The sequence below is a fragment of the Spermophilus citellus genome (genome assembly GCF_964194105.1).
Source record: "Spermophilus citellus genome assembly, chromosome: 16".
Taxonomy (NCBI): Eukaryota; Metazoa; Chordata; class Mammalia; order Rodentia; family Sciuridae; genus Spermophilus; species Spermophilus citellus.
The window spans coordinates 79,052,954-79,071,449 of NC_138196.1; the positions used below are offsets into that span (position 1 = coordinate 79,052,954).

Consider the following 18,496-nt stretch of genomic DNA (forward strand, 5'->3'; position numbering starts at 1 on the left):
GAACATGTTCCAGACATCATCATTCCTCCCTCGGGCACTGAGCTGAGAGCCCTGAAACAGCCAGAGCAGCGTCACTCAGCGGCCACCTTGGAGCTGAGTGTTGTGGCCAGCGGAGGTCCAAAATTACCAACGAGAGGAAAGGGCTTAGCACATCCTCTCTGCCAACTGGAGAGCAGCCCCAGGGGCTGAGGCAGTGACACCAACATATTCAGCGTCATTAAATCTCCCGTGCCTGGGCTTGGAGCAGAGCCAGGCCTCATAGGTGCCAGGAACATGGACACCTACCCAGAAACTGGTCCAGGCCCTGCCTCTTGAGGAGTACCTCCCTGCCCCTGTGCAGACCTGCCACACCGTGGGCCCTAAACTCACGCCCAGGGACATCCCCACCTGCATGTCCAACTTCTACCCCCAGGTTCTACTGAAAAGGCTCCCCCTTCACCACCCTCCAGCCAGCCATGTGGTTCACCCTCAGCAGACCAGAGGCCCTGGAAGAAAGCTGACCTTCAGGGAAGGAAATTGCATAGTCCCAGGTCCCTGGAGCGTGCTCTAGAAGAAGGAGACATGGGCTCCAGGCAGGCATGTTCTAGCCTCACCTTGTGGGTTGGTCTTTGGCCAGATAAAAAACAGAATGGGCCCTCTAATGTTTGGTAGACCAGAGTGGGGACTCTAGTCCAAGGGCCTGGTCTCAGAGTGATGCTGACCTTGTCCATCCTCAGCAATGCCCAGGAACCCAGTGGCCACGTTACACTTGGAATATGTGTTCACAGACATTGTCTATGCCCTCAGTCAATCCACATAAGCTATTATAAAATGCCTATTGAGTGCTCAGCTCTATGAGCAAAAAAACAGATGACTGTGAAGTAAGCAGTTTTTTATGAACACCGCACCAAGAATTGCCATTAAATATATTGGGACTCACTCCTTTCTGAGAGGGATGGCAGGTGCTTAAATACAGAGTCTCCTTCAGGGATTGCCACAGCACTCCTAGGAGGCATTAGGATCCCCTTTGTGGATAGGGAAACTGAAGCTCTCAGAGCTTCAGTCATTTGCCCAGAGTCACAGTAAAATGGGAACAGAATGGGATCAGAAAGCCGTGTCTGTGGGACTCCCAAAGCTAGTTCATGTGGGGGTCCCAGCTTAGCGGGGTCAGACCTAGAACACCTGGCCTCCATACAATGCAGGACAGGAGCCACTGAACGCCCACAAAGGGGAACAGTGGGAAAGGGGCAAAGCCTGGTCCACCAGCCTGGAGACCTGCCTTCCTGGTGCAGCCATGGATTTGCCCACAGAAGGTGGAGCCCACTCTAGAACAGGAGGGTGCCCCGCCAGACCACCTGGAGGGCTGGAAAGTCGGCAGAGCTGGGGAAGTGTCTCCTGCAGCCGTGGGAGGGAGCCAAGTCCTTCTCTCTCACAGCAGGGAGGCTCCCCAGACTCAGCTGGAAGAAAGGGGTCTAGGATGCTTCTTATCCTTTCAGCTCTTCACGAGGAATGACTTCAAGTGGACTTCCATGCCCTGGTGTTCCAGGTCAAATGGTGACACACCTCCAAGTTCATGTCCACCCAGAACCCTGAATGTCACGACGGTACTTGAAAATAGGGTCTTTGTGAATGTGATCAAGATGAGGTCATCCTACATTAAGGTGGGCCCTAAATCCAACGTGACCAGTGTCCGTACAGGAAGAGGGTAAGTGGGCAGAGACACAGACAAGGAAGAGGACCACACGAATATGGAAGCAGAGATTATGATGAGGCTGCTACAAGCCAAGACATGTTGGGGACAGTCAGTCCCACCAGGAGCTGGAAAACACAAAGGATTCTTCCCTGGAAACTCCAGAGGGAAGGTGGCTTTGCCAGCACCTAGATCTTGAACTTTTGGCCTCAGAGCCTTGAGAAAATGAACTTTTGTTAAAGCACCCAGTTCACAACACTTGATTATAGCAGCCCTTGGAGACTGACATGCCTGGGAGTCATTTCTGATCAACTCCCATTTTGTACGGTCAGGTCCCTGCAAAAGTCATGGACAGGGTCCTCTCTGCTTCTGCTGCCACCATCTAAGGCCAAGGATGCATCTTTTCCCATGTCCCTGAGAAATACTGCTACCTACCCTACTTCCCACAGGGAACAAGACCTTTCTTATGGGCCATGTGCACATATTCAGACAAAATAATTTAAAAATTCTGCTGTTCCATATAAAGTGCAGCAAAACACTGAGGAATGGAATGGATTTTTTCCCCTTGTCCCTTTGCCCTTTTTTAGACATGACACACACTGACTCCTTTTGGGACCAGACACAGTCCCGGCTAGAATAACAGGTGGGGACCCTGTCATAAGCCATAAAGAGAAAGAAAGGGGACAGAAACCCTTCAACACAGAGACAGGGGCTTAAATATGTCGTCTCATTCGGGTGGCAGCAGGTCACATTTGCAGGAAGTCCGATGTACTTGGACGCCTCACCCGGAAGCAGAACCCAGCACTGATCTTCTTCACCTCCTTCTCTTTCTACAATGGAATCCGGGGCAACTAATGGCTCAAGGCTGACAACTGGGGCCAAAGGCTAAGAGGAAGAGGTAGGAGCGGGGAGGAAAGGTACTCAGGGGCCAGGATCAGCTGGGAGCCTCCCTTGGGGTCAAGAAAGGCTGCCCTGGGTGGGGTCGGCGAGTCCAGAGCTCAGGGGTGGGGGCGAGCAGGCTGCAGGAGCCCTCTGCTCCTCCTTGCCATGGAAGCCTGGGCGCAACGCGGCCTCCTCCTGGCCAATGGAGAACTCATTCACTGCCCCCGGCTCTGTCCTGTCCCTCAGGTGCTGAGTTGGAAAACTTAGAGTCCAACGATAGAAACGAGGTTGATTCCAGGCTCTGGATGGTTGTGCCATCAGTTTCGGTGAGGAATGAGGGAGGCGGGGATGGGGACGGCGAGTCTAGGTTGGGGCCTGGAGAGGGAAGTCCCTGGAGTCCTCATGGGCAGCTCTTTAGAAGGTGTTGCCTGCACAGAGAGAAGATGCAGGAGGTGTCCGACTGTGGCAGGGATTCATGTTAGGAGACTCGGGGATGGAATCGCTGAGGGGTGCCTCTCAGGCGGGAGGAGGCACCTTAGAAAAGCAGCTGAGAGGGAAACTGGGACCTGGAAATCGTGCTCCCAGAGAAGATAGAGCTAATTTTAAAAATTAGCAAAGCAATAGACTTTAGCACCTAGGGAGGCTCCAGGAAGCCTGTGTCTGGGGACCCTCAAGGAAGAGGTGCACTGCTGGGGTCCCGGAGCTTCTCCCCCCTGGCCTGGGCCCCATGTACAGAGGGACGACAGCCCTCAGGACCAGGGCTCCGGTTTACACTGCTCCTCTTCCTTGCCTCTGCCCTCCCCTGCACTCTCAGGCTGCAGCTCTTTCCAGGAGCCTCTGCTGGCCAAAGACCTTTAGCCAGGTGGGGACAGCACCTGGACAGAGGCTAGAAGAGACCTGCTGCCCACTTGGGGGCTGCCAGGCTGCCCTCCCTCAGGACAGCAGAAACTCCTCTGGGTTGGAGAATGAGTCCTGTGGCTATTAATAGCACCAACATTAGAGGAACTTGAAAGAGAAAAATATATCCCGCCAGCCTCCCACACAGCTGGCCACGGTGGTTTTCACTTCTCCAAGTTCTCATCCCCTCTTTGGCCTTTTGTATGCATATCTGCATGATGGCCTCATGGTGTATGCACCCAAGAGGTCTCTTTTGTCCTTAACATGAGCTCTCCTGTGGTGCTCCTACTTATCATTTGAAATGGCTGTGTAATATTCTTTTTGTGTTAATTTAGTTTTTAAAATCCCCAAAGGCTGGACATTTAGGGTTTTTCCAGTTTTCAGTGATTATGAATAATGTTCCAAAGAGCTCTGTACCTATGCCATTGGCCTTCTTTGTCATTGTTTCCTTGAGACAAGTAGACTGGGATTTCACAGCCAAAGGGAATAAACTGCTTCCAGAGACCCTGAAAGCACACTGACTCCTGCAGGAAATCGCCCTTTGGTCCTCGATCCCCGGCCGTGGTGGGCGGTCAGGAGCAGGTGCTGATGGGTTTATAAGAATGCCTTTCCTCGAGCCCTCCAGGAAAGATGCAGCTTTAAAAAACTCTGGCAGACACTGTACTGGAAAGGTTGGGCAGCGGTTTGGCCAGATCTCAGGGTTTTTGACAGCAGCAGGAGTCCAGGGAAGCCTAAGAGCCTTCAGACCATGCTGGCCTGCCCACTGAGAGGGCAACTGGGGCAAAGGAAGATTCTCTCTTGTCTCAAGGGCTTCTCAGAGATGGAAGGTGTGGGATGGATCTGGACATTGTCCTTACAAAACCAAACATGCCATCTCCCTGGAGGCCACAGCTACAGGCCACTAGTCTCTTCTGGAACCAGAGACAGACTAGGAAGAGTTACTGCCCACCACTACTACCAAAACCACCACCACCAACACTAACACCACCACCCACTAATGCCACCACTACCAAAAACAACCATGTCATCACCACTACTAACACAACCACTAACTCCATCACCACCAACAACACAAATACCACCACCACCAACAACAACACAAATAACACCACCACAATTAGCACCAACATAAACACCAGCATCACCAACAACATCAACAACAATGTCAACACCAACACCAATACCACAAGCAACAACACCATCATCAACAACACTACCAACACTAACAATACCAACACCAACACCATCACTGGCACATCCCTCACCACCACTACCAGTGCCAACAGCATGACCAATTCCACAGCATAAACACCACCAACAACAAAAACATCATCACCACCACCACGATACCACCATTTTCAACACCAACACCACCAATAACAACAACAATCACTGCCATCACCACCATCACCAACACCACCAATGCTATCAACACCAATAACAAAAACAGCCCTTCAGGCCTGAGACTATGGGTTATATGAGAAATATTCTGCTTCCCTCTCCCCTTTCCTGGGTCCTCCCACCAAATACCAAGATGTATTTATACTAGAATTACCTGAAATTCAAATGTAACTGGGCTTCCTATATTTTTCTTGGCTAATTCTGGCGACCTACATGGGAGATAACTAAGGGAGCCCAGGCAAGAGATGAGGAGGGCCGTCAGGGCTTGCTGGTGCAGTGGACGTGGAAAGGAGGTGAGGAAAATCTAGAAGCATGGCTTGGTTTTGGATCCGTACCACTGGGTAGATCAGAGTGTCACTTACAGAGATGGAGCAGAAACAGGTCTGGAAGGAAAAATCAACAGCTGAGTTTGAGACGCTTCCTAAATAACCAAGTGGGGTGTCACAGGGGGTAGTGAAACATGTTAGTCTGGGATCCAGGGCAAAATTTAGAGAGAAGACAGATGGGACTCGATGATGGTCACTGGGAAGAGACCAGCTGGAGACTGTAGAGGAGGGCGCAGCACAAGGTGAGCTCCTAGTCACTTGAGATGTCAAGTGAGGTGGGTGGGGCAACCGAGGACACCCAGTGAGTTGGACGGGAGCTTCCCAGAGGCCTCAGTACTTCTAACTTGAGGTTTACAGGGAAGCATTTATTGACCCTTTGTTGAAAGTGGGCGGTGTGCAAAGACACTTTGCGAGTCATCTCGCTGAGTCTCAGTACCATCAAGGGATTATTCTTAGTCCCATTTTAACAGTCTTTAAAGATAAGGCTCAGAGAGGCTGAAGTAATTTCCCCAGATCACAGCTCACAGACAATTGAGCTGAGATTTGAACTCAGGCTTTCCTGGTTCCAAATGCCCATCCCTTGCTGTGTCTTGTTTACTCCATGCCTATCTGCTCTACCAGTTGGCCTGACCTTTATGGCCAGGGCCTCTCCTATTCCTCTTCAGACCTCCTAGTGTCTCACATGGTGCCAAGCACATCATTGGCGCTCTGTCAGTAATGTTTTGAATTGGGTGGGAGAGGGCTCCGTGCCCTTGGGTGGGGTCAGCCAGGCATGATGCCTACAGGATTGTCATAGAAATTCCAAGACTTTCTTACTCCTTCTCTCTGAAAGGGTGGAAAACAAGGGCATGCTAGTTGATCTGCTTCCATCTCGGTCCAAATGCAGAGCCACGGTGGTTGGCAAAGTCTCTTCACAGCCTGGGCATGCCCAGCAGAAGGTGGTAGAAGGAAAGTGGGTTGAGAAGGTACAGAAGCTGCGCCATGAAGGAGGAGGGCAAAGCTGGGAAAAGAGAAGGCGCTCCCCAGCCCCCCACCCTCTCCCTTTGCTTAGGGAGGAGGGTTCCTCCTCCTTGCCAGGGCTCTCCAGCATGTTCCTATCAGGGCTCCGGGACAGGAATCAGAGCACCTGACGAGTCTCCCTGGACAGTCCAATGGAGCAAGGTGAAATGAGGGCTGGATTGTCCCTGGCTATACTCACCTGACAGACACCAGCGCACACCAACCATATTCCAGGCTATTACATGGTGATCAGTGGCATCCTGCCCCGCCCCTGTGAGTGGGGAGGTAATCCCGTCCACTTTGTAGGTGAGGACATTGAGGATCAGACAGCTAGAATAACCTGCCCAAGGTCACACAGTCAGTGTCAAAGCCGAGGTTTGTACCCTGGTAGTCTGGCTCCAGCACCTGTGCACTTCAGCACTGGGCAGCAGATCCAGCCTCAGACCAGGAGATTCGGGTGAGAGAAGATCCACATTCATGTAACCACAAGACCCAACCCGCAGTTGTGGGAGCAAAACTCACCAGCTCCTCAGGGGTCTGTTTCCTCCCTTAGAAAATGAACTACCTTCTTAATTTCTTAGATTATTATAAGGATTAGATGACAGAATTATGTAAAAATCTTTGAAAACTATGAAGCTCAAAATGCAGGGATCAGCTGAGCCTAGCACAGGGTTGGCCAACTTTTTCTGTAAAGGGGCAGGTGGTAGCTATCTCAGGCTCTGCAGGCCTCGTTGACTATCATCACTGAGCACCACAGTGGCACGAAAGCAGCCGTAGAGACTATGTAAATGAATGAGTGTGGCTGTGTTCCAATAAAACTTTATTTACAAACGTGGAGGTCCGAGTTGGCCCTTGGTCTGGCAGGACTCCAGCAGGATGTGGCTGAGACCTGTCCTCTGCCTTTTCCTCTCTAATGACTGTAAGTACCAATGTGGCTGAGACCAGAGGGTACAATGACCTCATTCACAGGTAGCATGTCGGCTGCCTCTGTCCTCTGCTTTTCTCACTGTGGGGGACTTCAGGGCCATCCAACCTGGTGCAGGAATCTTTTGTGGGGAAAGCCAAGGTGGCAGAGTTCTCCTGGCCCTTCTTCTCCCACGCCCTAAGGTGAGAGTGGGGTACCTTCTGCTAGGAGCTCTGACAGTGTAGGGAGCCCATAGAGTCAGGGGGACACAGACAGGCGAGGCAGTGAGTCTCAGTTCAAGGAAGAGGTTGCAAGGATCCCAGACGTGACCCCGCCTCACCTCCTAGGACTTGGCCCTCGCAGGGTAAAGGACACGCATGCACTTGTGAGCCCCGGGTCACGTCCTCCTGGGAACTGGACACGTGGCAGCAGGCTAGGGATGGGGACTGGGTTGAGGCTCTGGCTCAGACATGACTGATGGCTGATGGCACCAAACTGAAAGGGAAAACTAAATGACAGATGTCAGCCTCCAGAGTCAAGTGGATCTAATCGCCTGCAACACTTGGCAGGAGCCAGCGTGATGACATTCCACTGGGAGGACTGACAACATCTGAAGCAACAATAAAACCAACAAAGCCGATTGATTGCACTGGCCCGGAATGGGCAGCCCTCAGTGTCCTCAGAAAGAGACCTGGGGCTGGGGAGGAAGGGGATGGATGTGACGTTTATGGGTTGCGTGGGATTCCTGCTGTGGATGCGGTAGGAAGTGCAGTACTGTGCATCACCTCTGGAGGGCCTCAGGCTAATTTAGGCTGCAGCAACATGGGTAGACCAGATCCCACTCGGCCACAGCCGTCTGCCCTCAGCCCTCTGAATATTAGTACATTCTTTTGTAAAATAAGCAGGTTGACCTGGATCTAGACACACCACGAGTGATGTCCAATTGTGTTTCCTACTCAAACCTGTGACAGGGTGGGGACAAGATGGCCATGGCTTAGCCCACAACGCAGGCATTGTGCTGGGCAGTGAGGGGTATGAGGATGAAAGCTCTAGCAGACTGGAAGGGGTGCGGCCACCAAAACTGGCTGTTTCAATACAATGTGGAAGTGAAACGCAAGGCCTCCACACACAGAGGTCTCCAGACCCGGTCTCAGGGGTGACTACTGTGGGGGGAGGGCCAGCTCTGGGGATTTCAACTCCATGACCAACACCGTGAGGATGGGGGAAGGCCTTGCTGAGTTGTTCCTGGAACAGGAACTGGAAGCCGTGGGAGGGAGTGAAGGGGGATAAGGAAGACGAGTCCGTCACCCGTCACAGTGGCACAGTCCTCTGGCCAAACAAGAGCTACCTGAAAACAACATCCCTATGGACATGTTAATAATAATAATATACATGTTGAGCTCCTGTTGTGTGCCAAGGTCTTAGAGTCTTCACGGATTAATCCATTTAGTCTTCACATCAGTGCTCTGGGGTGCACCCCCATGTTACAGATGAGGAAACCAGAGGTCCTAGAGGCTACCTCACTTGCCCCAAAATGATAGAGCCTCTGAGACACAGCCTGGGTTTGAACCCAGATATTTGACCTCAAAGCCCACATTCTGAAGGGAATAAAGCCATTCTCTTAAAATTTTTGAAAGACACAGAGAAAAGTAAAACAATCATTTAGCCTGTTGTTTTGTATACTACGACTTGTGACCCATTCATGGATTGTGAAATAAATGGATGGGTTGTGACCATTTGAAAAAAAATAGAGTAGAAAATCATCAGTGGTCATCATAACTCAGTTATTTGAGTTACGATTCCATGTGTGTGTTGTTCAGGGTGTAAAATGTGTCTAGATCCTGGTCAACCTGCTTATTTTACAAACGAATGTACTAATATTCAGATGGAAAAATGATGTTCCAAGAGTACAGAGTATTAGTAGATGAGCCGGGATTGAATTTCAATTTATGTTATCAGGCTTAACTGGCTGCAGAGGAAACCAAGAAAAAGAAAGAGCATCGATACCAATAATAGGCACGACTGGGGTAATGACAACACTCACAGGCTCCTGCTTCCTCCAGGCTACTGTGGGCAGCCTCTGCTCTGGTTGCTTTAGACATACCAACTTCTTTAACCCTCAGAGCAACCCAGTGAGGCGGGCAGGAGCACCAGTTCCTTCCATTTTCAGATGGGGGGACTCAGGTCCAGAAAGGTCAGGTAACCTGGCCAATGTCACCTAGCTGGTAACGGAGAAGCCAGGGTTTAATGCCACCACAACACTCAGAACATGGAGACAGGGAGGATCAGGTAGTACTTTCCACTGGGACACATCTGGGTTTTGGAGCCAGTCTGGTACACATTATGGTAAGTGTGTTTACTTAATTAATTGCACGCCTACTTAAGTCCTAGCATGGTGATTCACTGTTCATGTCCTCGAGTTGCCTGGTTAAATTGAAATAATCCCAGGTACTTTTCCAAGCTTCCTTATCTCCATCACTCATTTATTCATCCATTCACATATTCAAAGACACCATGCACTTGAAGAATCAAATAGAACAGGGAGGATTTTTTTTTTCTAAAGACAAAACTTCACAACACCCTTCCTTGTTCCAAAAGGGATCAAGGCGGTTCATAAGGATATGTCGCATACACCAATGTAGAAGCAGAGGGAGACACGGGGGGACGAGTAGGGAAACACTGCTGGCACAGCAATGAGCCTCTCGCAAAAATGTTTTCCCTACAGTCTGTGCGCTGGCTACAGGTGGACCACCCACCCGTCTCCTGGATCTCATTTTAATCATCTTTGAATGTTAGGATGGGATGGCAGCTGGCTCCGTCTGTGTTAATTGCCCCCTTGGAAGTAATTTTAATGACTTCAGAGTCACAGCCTCCTCAAAGTGAAAACAAACTAATTGCTTAAAGAAAGCATTCCTCCTTCTGCAACTGAGACAGAAAATAATTCCTCCTGGGTCCTCCGAAGTCAACATTCTGGGATGTCATGAACAACATCCCCAGCAGCATCCTGAGAATGAGGAGGACGAACCCTCAGGGGGTTGTTTCTGATCGGAGTGTCCCGGTAGGCTGGGGGCACCATGCGCTTATTCCTAAGGTGCATGATGGAGTCAGATCTACCGTATGAATAACGTGGGCTCAGAGCGCTCTGTGGAGTCCAGGGACTCACCTATTTGAAACAAGGTGATTCAAAAAAAAAAAAAAGGGTCACTTAATTCAAATATCTGGACAAGTCTCCCCCAGGTTGAGGCCTTCCCCAACCTGCCAACCTCAGGAATCAGGCTCTCCTTGGCATAATTTAGCACATAGCACAAGTGACATCACATTACCCGTGTGTGTGTGTGTGTGTGTGTGTGTGTGTGTGTGTTTAGCATTTTAACCCACCCAGTACATCTATCGTATCTCGTGACTTTTTATTCCTAGGGTTTTCCTTCACCCTTTACCCACCAAGTGCACAGGAAGAAAGCATTGACAAAAGAAGATGGCAATGATGGGTGCTGGCTGTTCAGAAGGTTGGCTCAGGTGGGAGAGGACCCTGTCTCAGCAGGAGCTCTCCCTGGATCAGGTCCTCTTTGTTGCTAGGATGCTGTAACATCCCCCAAATCAGCTCCCCAGGTGTTGGCACCTTCCCTTTCTGCCTCTCAAATTTGTCAATGGAGTTGCCACTGGGAAGAGGAGGAAGAGGTGATTCCAGATGACCACAGTTAGTCACCATAGTGTTGTCCCACAATGTTTGTGGGTGAGACAGAGTCTTCCCTCCCTTTACTCTCTCACTGAGAATATCTTGCCTGAAGTGCTCATTGGGAACTTAGTATTTGCCTTTTATTTTGAATATTTGAGCAAGGGTATGATTTGTGAGAAGTCTATGGGGGGTTTATAAGAGTAATATTTTGGCATAATGAGATTATGGTTTTGTAATATTGAATACAAGTATTGGCACTCCAGTGAGATACGGCCAGCCAGGTGTTCCAACATGGCACTTGTTACAGGGGATAATTCATTCATTCTTTGTGTCGACAAGGAGGTTTTGAAGATTAAGAGTGGTTCAAACAGATGTCCTGGGCAAGGATTTATCCAAGAAGCAGAAGTCCCATAGCAAGACCCCAACAGAAGACCAAGCAAGCTCTGATTCACACTGACACATGTGACCCTCTCCGCCATATTAGCATTTGCTGAAAAGGGCGTATCACTGAAGGCCTTCAGTCGGGTCATTTGAAGAAGCCCCCCTAGATCAGGCAGAGCCTCCTGAAGGAACACAGACTTGCCCACCGCGTTCCCCTCCCTGTGACAGAGGGAGCCAGGGACCTTACTCTTCATTGGCACTTTCCCCAGGCCTCTCCCAGAGGATTTTTCAGACAGGAACCTGGGGAGGTGACAGTGGCCCACACCCAGAGCAAAGAGATAAAGCATGACACTCTGCTTCTTCAGTCCAACCCCCTCAACATTCTCATTCCACACGGGCCACATGGAGCCCTAGATCTTTAGGTTTAAAGGTGACCATGATGATCAGAAGATCCTCCCAGGTTTCCACCTGGAACAACTCAGGAAGCGAGGCAACATTTTCGTGGGACTGGGAAGTCCTGTTCCACCCTCGTTTCTGAAGATTCCAAGATGTCATCATAAATCCCATTCGACTTCCAAGCCAGGGGAAAGCCTTTCTGCGTCAAGCTGGACAGAACAACTGCTTAGCAAAGTCTCCTCTGTTGTGAATGGAAATCTGCCTGCTCACCATAACCACCCATTGGTCCTAGTTCTACCCTTGGGTCATACAGAACAGTGTCCACCCTTTTCCACATGGCAGCCCTTCAGCCAACAGAAGGGAACGTTCCTCTCCTGCAAGTCTTTTTCTCCCCAGGGGATGATTCCCTATGGGCCCTCCAGGCGTCCAAGACCCATCCCTGGCCCCACCATCAGTGTGCCTTTCCTCTATACTCCCTTCTGTCACCTAAAAGTTCCTGTTCTGTAGGGCAGTTCTAACACCACAGTCTGGCTTTCCTGCTGGGTTGAAACACTCTCCAAACATTCCAGAAATTTGTTATGGTCCTGGCAGCCAAACCCACAAAACCCAGATCCCAAGCTCTCACTGAGCAGCCCAAGAACATGTTCAAATCATCCTCTGGCTGGCTTGGCCTAGGAGAGATCTTGCTGGACACCGTCCTTTGGTCCCTGGGATGAATCATGAGTTTCTCTTGTTGTTGCTGTTGGCTGCCCCCCAGGTCACTGGCTGGTGGGACAGACATCACCCCTGATGCCTTGAGCATGGAGGCCTGAAGGCACAGGTAGCACTGGGCATCCCGTTACCAAGCCCAAGTGAGTAGTCCCACTTGCTGGGTAATGCTCCAAGACCAGAGAGATCCTGGGCATCTACCTCAGTTTTCCAACAAAGGGTGACCTATAAGGGCTGGACCTCCAGACTCCTGCCCTGGAGTTAACTCAAGGACCCCACCCTCGGCACTGCAAGTCAGCTCTTCCTGGCCAGAAGCCTCATTGGGACCAACCCCACCCTCCTCCACGCAATAGCCTCCTTCCCAGAGTGCCTGCCTCCCGGGCTTCACCATGGTGCTACTTATGTCCCATCAGAGGGCTTGTTGTGTTCCACCTTGAGAGAGGACTCTATCTGCCCTGCCTCAGCCTCCAGACTTGAAACTCCTTGAGAGAAGCCTCTGGGTCTTATTTAGCTGTGTACCCAATCCTAGCACAGAGCCTGGTACAGCCATGAGAGACACATTGGATTGAAATAAAGTGGCTTTGTGTCTCTACTTCATCAAGCTTCTCCAATGAGAAAGATGGGAACTCGGTAGCCCTTCTCTGGAAGGGAACCAGAGGAGACCACCACAGCTTTACTGCTTTCCTGTCTCCATCATGGTGGGACATCCTGTAGGTGATGAGCCTGGCTGCTCAAAGCACAAGGTCAACAGACCCCACTCGGTGCCACCACCACTACCATGTGGACCCTTCCTAAGTCTATGAGCTCTACTTCTCCCTGGCTAGAGAATGGCTCCACACCCCAGCCCATCAGCTGCCCATCCTGCAAATAGAAATTGAGGAGGAGAGCCTGGCTGAATTGGGACAAACTCATCTCACCCCCAGGAGCTGCAAAGAACCGTGGGTTGACCATGATCTCAATTAGCCTCAACACCCAAGGGGCTTGGGACTATTTCCACGACACTCCAGGACGAGGAGCTAAGAAGATGCTCAGCCTGCTCAGTGCAGACCACACTCCAGGGTCTAGGAGACCCAGGGTAAAGTAAGGTCTCATGACAGTGCAGCAAGTGTCAGAAGCCACACTGAGCCACCAGACCTCCCCTGCCAGACGCAGAGATTCCACAAGCTCATGTGACACCCGCCAGTTGCTCTCACATGAAGCCAGCAAAGTTATGGAAGGATCCTGCCTGGGTGGAGAGACCAGCTGGCTTCTCCCTCTGTGGTTTCCAGGGTGACACGGACAGCGTGTGGGCTCATGACACTAGGAAGGAGGGACAGAGGCTCCACGTCTCCCTTTCTCATCCTAAAGTCCAGAATTGAAAAGAGCTGCTCTTACCTGCTAAGATGAAGATGCCCACGAGAATCAGGAAGACCAGCAGGTACAGCCCCAGGACAGCATGCTTCAGGGCTGACAGAGAGCCCAGCTGGGTACAACAGCCTCCTGCCCGCCGTTTGTGGCATGGACCTGGACAATAAGGATAAGAGGAGGAAGGGGAAAAGACACGTGAAAACCCCATACATTTTTTTCTCTGTGGATCTCATTTCTCACCCATGCACACAGATGTTTACGTAGCATCCCTTCTGCTCTTTCTGCCCATCTGTCATTAGTGGGGAGCTTTCTGGAACCATCACAAGACGTTCAGCTTCTAGCTCTCCTCCCACCCTCTGTGGTCATGAACCAACAGGCAGGCATGGCCACAGCCCATGTGCTCACAGAATACACCTCCCTTGAGTCATTGTAAGCAGCAGAAAAACATGGAAAGAGGCTTGGATATGGACCCTCTATCAAGCATCACTGTCTCTTGTGGTCCAGGGAATACGGAGAGAATTTAAAACAGGACTCGCAAACTCAACTCCATAGTGACCAGGAAGCGATGGGAATGAGGAAAACGGGCCAGTGGGGTTGTGAACAAGCATGCCCCGCTCTGTAAAAGGTTGTCGCCCAGGACTGAGGGCTTGCGTGTTGCCAGATCCAGAATTTCCAAGATGAGCTAGAAACAAATAAGAGACATCCCCATATTTTTAAAATATTGGCAATTAATTAAAAGCCAATAACACTGGAAAGTTAAATAAACACATTGGCAAGCCAGACCTGACCATCACCAACTGGATTTGATTTACTGGATGGAAAGCTTAGGAACCTCACCCTGTTCCCCAAATGGAACAGTGAAATATCGTTGCTGTAGTAGACCTTATAGACCATGTGTCCAACCCCGACCTTTGACTTACAGATGAAGAATATCAACTGTAGATGAGGGAGGCTGAGACAGGAGGATCACAAGTTCAAAGCCAGCCTCAGCAACTTAGTGAGGCCCTGAGCAACTTAGTGAGACCCTGTCTCTAGATAAAATATAAAAAAGGGCTGGGAATGAGGCTCAGGGGTAAAGGACCCGTGAGTTCAATCCTCAATGCCTCCAGCCCCGCAAAATGTCAACTGTTAATTATTGGCAACCCCACTTCAGGATCCAGGAGATCTTTGAGTTGAATTTGTCCCTTGAGGTGAGCTTCTCAGATGGCCCATGCAGAGGACAGGAAACTGACTCACCTCTACCTGCTACATCAACTGAAACTGGAAAGAAAGGGATGCTGTCCCATCCTGAGTCCCGCAGTGCTCGAGAGAATCACTGCAGGACGTTTTTCAACGCACACATGCCCCCGATTACCTATTCCCACCAGCCCCCGTGGAAGGACTGTCCCTGCACTGAGAGTGCTGCTAACCAAAGCGCATTGCATGTGAGGAAGGTGTGGAAACCGACGTGTGTTGACAGATCATTGATAGTTAGAATATGTCTTAAGCCAGGTGGTGGCTATGCCTGGAACCCCAGCTACCTGGGAGACTGAAGCAGGAGACATCAGGGCTGGGCTGGCAACATAGCAAGACCTCATCTCTGAAAAAAAAAGTTTGATCCCAGCATCAGATTAGGAGATAGCATTTTTAGCAAGGCGCAGCGGCACATGCCTGTAGCCCATCTTCTCAGGAGGCTAAGGCAGGCGGATCGCAAGTTCAAGGCCAGTGTGGGCAACGTATCAAGACCCCATTTGGAAGGAAGGAAGGAAAGAGAAAAGAAAAGAAGGAAGGGAGACAAGAGAAGAGTCTTGAAAGATGGTGTGGCGTTTACAATCCCTTGGTAGGGTTCTATTTTTAAGGAGATACTTCGAGGCATGTTTTACGTCTCAGGTATCCTTTGGCCTCAGGAGGTTTTGTTACCATGAGGGACAGGGGGGTGACTATTGATGGCTGCTGTCATAGGGATCTTAAATGACCCCAGAGGCCCAGGCACTTAAGGCTTGGTCCCCAAGGTAGTGCTATTAGGAAGAGGTAGATCCCTTAAGAGGTGGCCCTACTGAGAGGTCTTTAGATGAAAGCCTTGGAGGAGATGTGGGACCCCCTCCGCAGCCTCCTCACCACCTTTTGCTCCCTGGTCGCGAGGGGAGTTGTTTTGCTCTGCCTCCTGCTTCTTGCCATGACGTGCTGCCTCGCCACAGGCCCAAAACCAACGGGGTCGATTGATTGGGCTGGAACTTTCAAAATTGTGAGCCAAAATAAACCTTTTCTCTTTTTGAGTAGATTATCTTAAGTATTCGTCATAGTGATGGAAAACTGGCTAACACAATGCCTCAGGATCCAAACAGCCCTGGACTTCCAAAGGTGCTGTGGCCCGAGGAACATTTTCACTTGTTTACTACATTTTGTTACAAATATTTCTGTGAAAACCACTGAGCACAACAATTACATCACACATCCACAGAGCACTGGGTGCAGCACGGAGCAAGCAGTCAATAGATACAAATTCAAATAGCATTTTCATCATCCTTAAATGCTGACTGATTTTAAAGAGTCCCCTTGATTGTCCTCTAAGACTTGAACAAGCTAACATTCTAACTCATTCCATATCTCCTTTCCTAGGGCTTTCTATCCCTCTCCATTCACTGGGGCCCGTGGCTGGTTTTCTCCTAAGTACATAGGCATCTGATAGCATTTCCTGGTTTTTGCTTGTGTGTTTTGTTTTGGATGAAAGCCGCTACCCACCTTCTCAGAGAAAAGTCTTTCTCCCTCAAGAGCCAGAATGGTGGCACAGAGTTGTACAGTGTTATACGAATATTGGCTCTTGTTATCCCAATGGTAGTTCAGCTCTCCTGCTTGGGAGCCTCACTGTGGAACGAGGGGAAGAAAGCCACACAGCCATCTATACTGTTAACTTTGTCATTTGCACGAGTGTTGCTAGCTCACTGAAGGAATGGGTCACGTTGCAATGATCTTGCTCTATTTTTTTTCCCCCGTGAAAAGAGAATAGTGCTTTTGCCCTCTACCTGTGATCTCTAATAGCGAGTAGCCTCTTGGCACAGGTTCCTTCATCAACCAACGCAGAGAACACAGACCTTCCCCGGAGAAAACTTAGTCCCTTCAGTAAGACTTGATTATTTTGTATATTAAACAAAGTCTATTTTAAATAGAATATGATAAGGCTTTCGGAGAGTGGTTTTCCACAAATAGATAAACTGAACAAGCATGCTCTGCAAGATGCTTAGAGAATACGATTGAAGGGGAAAAAGATAGAAATTAAGAGCAAGATGAGTCCTGTTCTTCCCCAAACACTATGGAGTTGTATTTTTTTTTTCTTCAGCAAAATGTTAGCTGGGTAAACCATTCAGATTATTTAAGCTTAGTGGAGGATTAAAAATACAAAACTGATACAATGAGCAAAGCCAGGGCAAAAATCATGGTTACTTTTTTGTTTTTAAAAAAGTGAAATGAATGAGCTATAAGTCATGAGAAGACCTGGGGGGAACCTTAAATGCATATTACTAAGTAAAAGAAGTTAATCTGAAAAAGATGTGCACCCTGTAATTCCAACCACACAGCTTTCATGCAGAGGTAATGGAAGATTGGCAGGTGCTGGGGCAGCGGGACAGATGAGGAGGCAGAGCATGGGGATCTGCAGGGCAGTGGACCTGCTCTGTGTGATACTGTCACAGTGGGTGCACATGCTCTCAGTATGTTTTCCTAGATTCCATGTGTCTATTTAGCATCCAGGAATCACATTGCCAAACTACTAACTTGAAGAGCTGGTCCAAGGCCAAGTCCCCATTCACCTGCATGTCTGACTCTGAGGCACCATGCACATATTTTCCTACCCTAAATCACCCAGGCTCGACCGGGTTCAGGGTCAAGCCAGCCCAGAATAGCACGATAGCCCAAAGCTGGCCTGCACCATTCACACTAGCCTGCCCAGACATATTGGCCGAGCCCTGCCAACATTCTAGGACACCCCAACACAGACTCTGGCCTTCGCCTTACGCCTCCCCCTGCCCAAACCTGGCTTTTCCTCTGTGCCCACACATGATGCACAGTGTGTGTACTTCTCTCTCAAGAAATCTGAGGAGTAGATTCTTCATTCAATGGCATCCGCCTTTCCATATTGACATATAAATTGCATCTGTGTACAATTTTAAAATATGTTATTATACATCTGTTGAAACTCACAGAATGTCCACCACCAACAGTGAACCCTAATGTTAACTAAGAACATTGGGTGATAATAAGTCGGTGGAGGTTTTTCAATCATAACAAATGTACCACTCTGGTGGGGAAATTGGCACTGAGGGAGACCGTGCATGAGGTAGGGGGTGTATGGGAACTCTCTGCACTTTTCATTTATTTTTTCTGTAAACCTAAAATAAAATACAGTTTGCTAAAAAAAATAAATAAATAAGGTTTATTCCACAATTGCTAAACTATGAAACCGACCTAGGTGCCCTTCAACAGATGAATGGATAAAAAAAATTGTGGTATATAATAATCAATAAAAGAAGAACAAAATTATAGCGTTTGCAGGTAAATGAGTGGAACTGGAGAATATTGTTCTAAGCGAAATAAACCAATCTCAAAGAATCAAAGGCCGACTGTTTTCTTGGATATGCAGATACTAATTCACAATAAGGGGCATGGGAAGAATAGAGGTACTTTGGACTAGACAGAGGGGTTTGAAGGGAGAGGAGGGGCCATGGGGGTAGGAATGATAGTAGAATAAATCAGACATTATTACCCTATGTGCATATATGATTATATGACCTGTAACTCCACATCATGTACAACCAGTTGAATGAGAAGTTATACTCCATTTGTATATGATGTGTCAAAATGCATTCTACTGTCATGCATAACTAATTAGAACAAATAAAAATTTAAAAATAAAAAATTTTTAAAACTCTATTAAA

General features: G+C 49.2%; 1 protein-coding gene across 1 annotated transcript in view; it reads right to left on the reverse strand.

The window, feature by feature from the left end:
- The window catches only part of SCARA5 (scavenger receptor class A member 5), a 105,423-nt gene that overhangs the window by 65,478 nt on the left and 21,449 nt on the right, over positions 1-18,496 (reverse strand). The window contains exon 3 of the mRNA XM_081269815.1: positions 13,614-13,742. Within this exon, the coding sequence (XP_081125941.1) occupies positions 13,614-13,742 (129 nt within the window). The remainder of the gene's footprint in view (positions 1-13,613; positions 13,743-18,496) is intronic.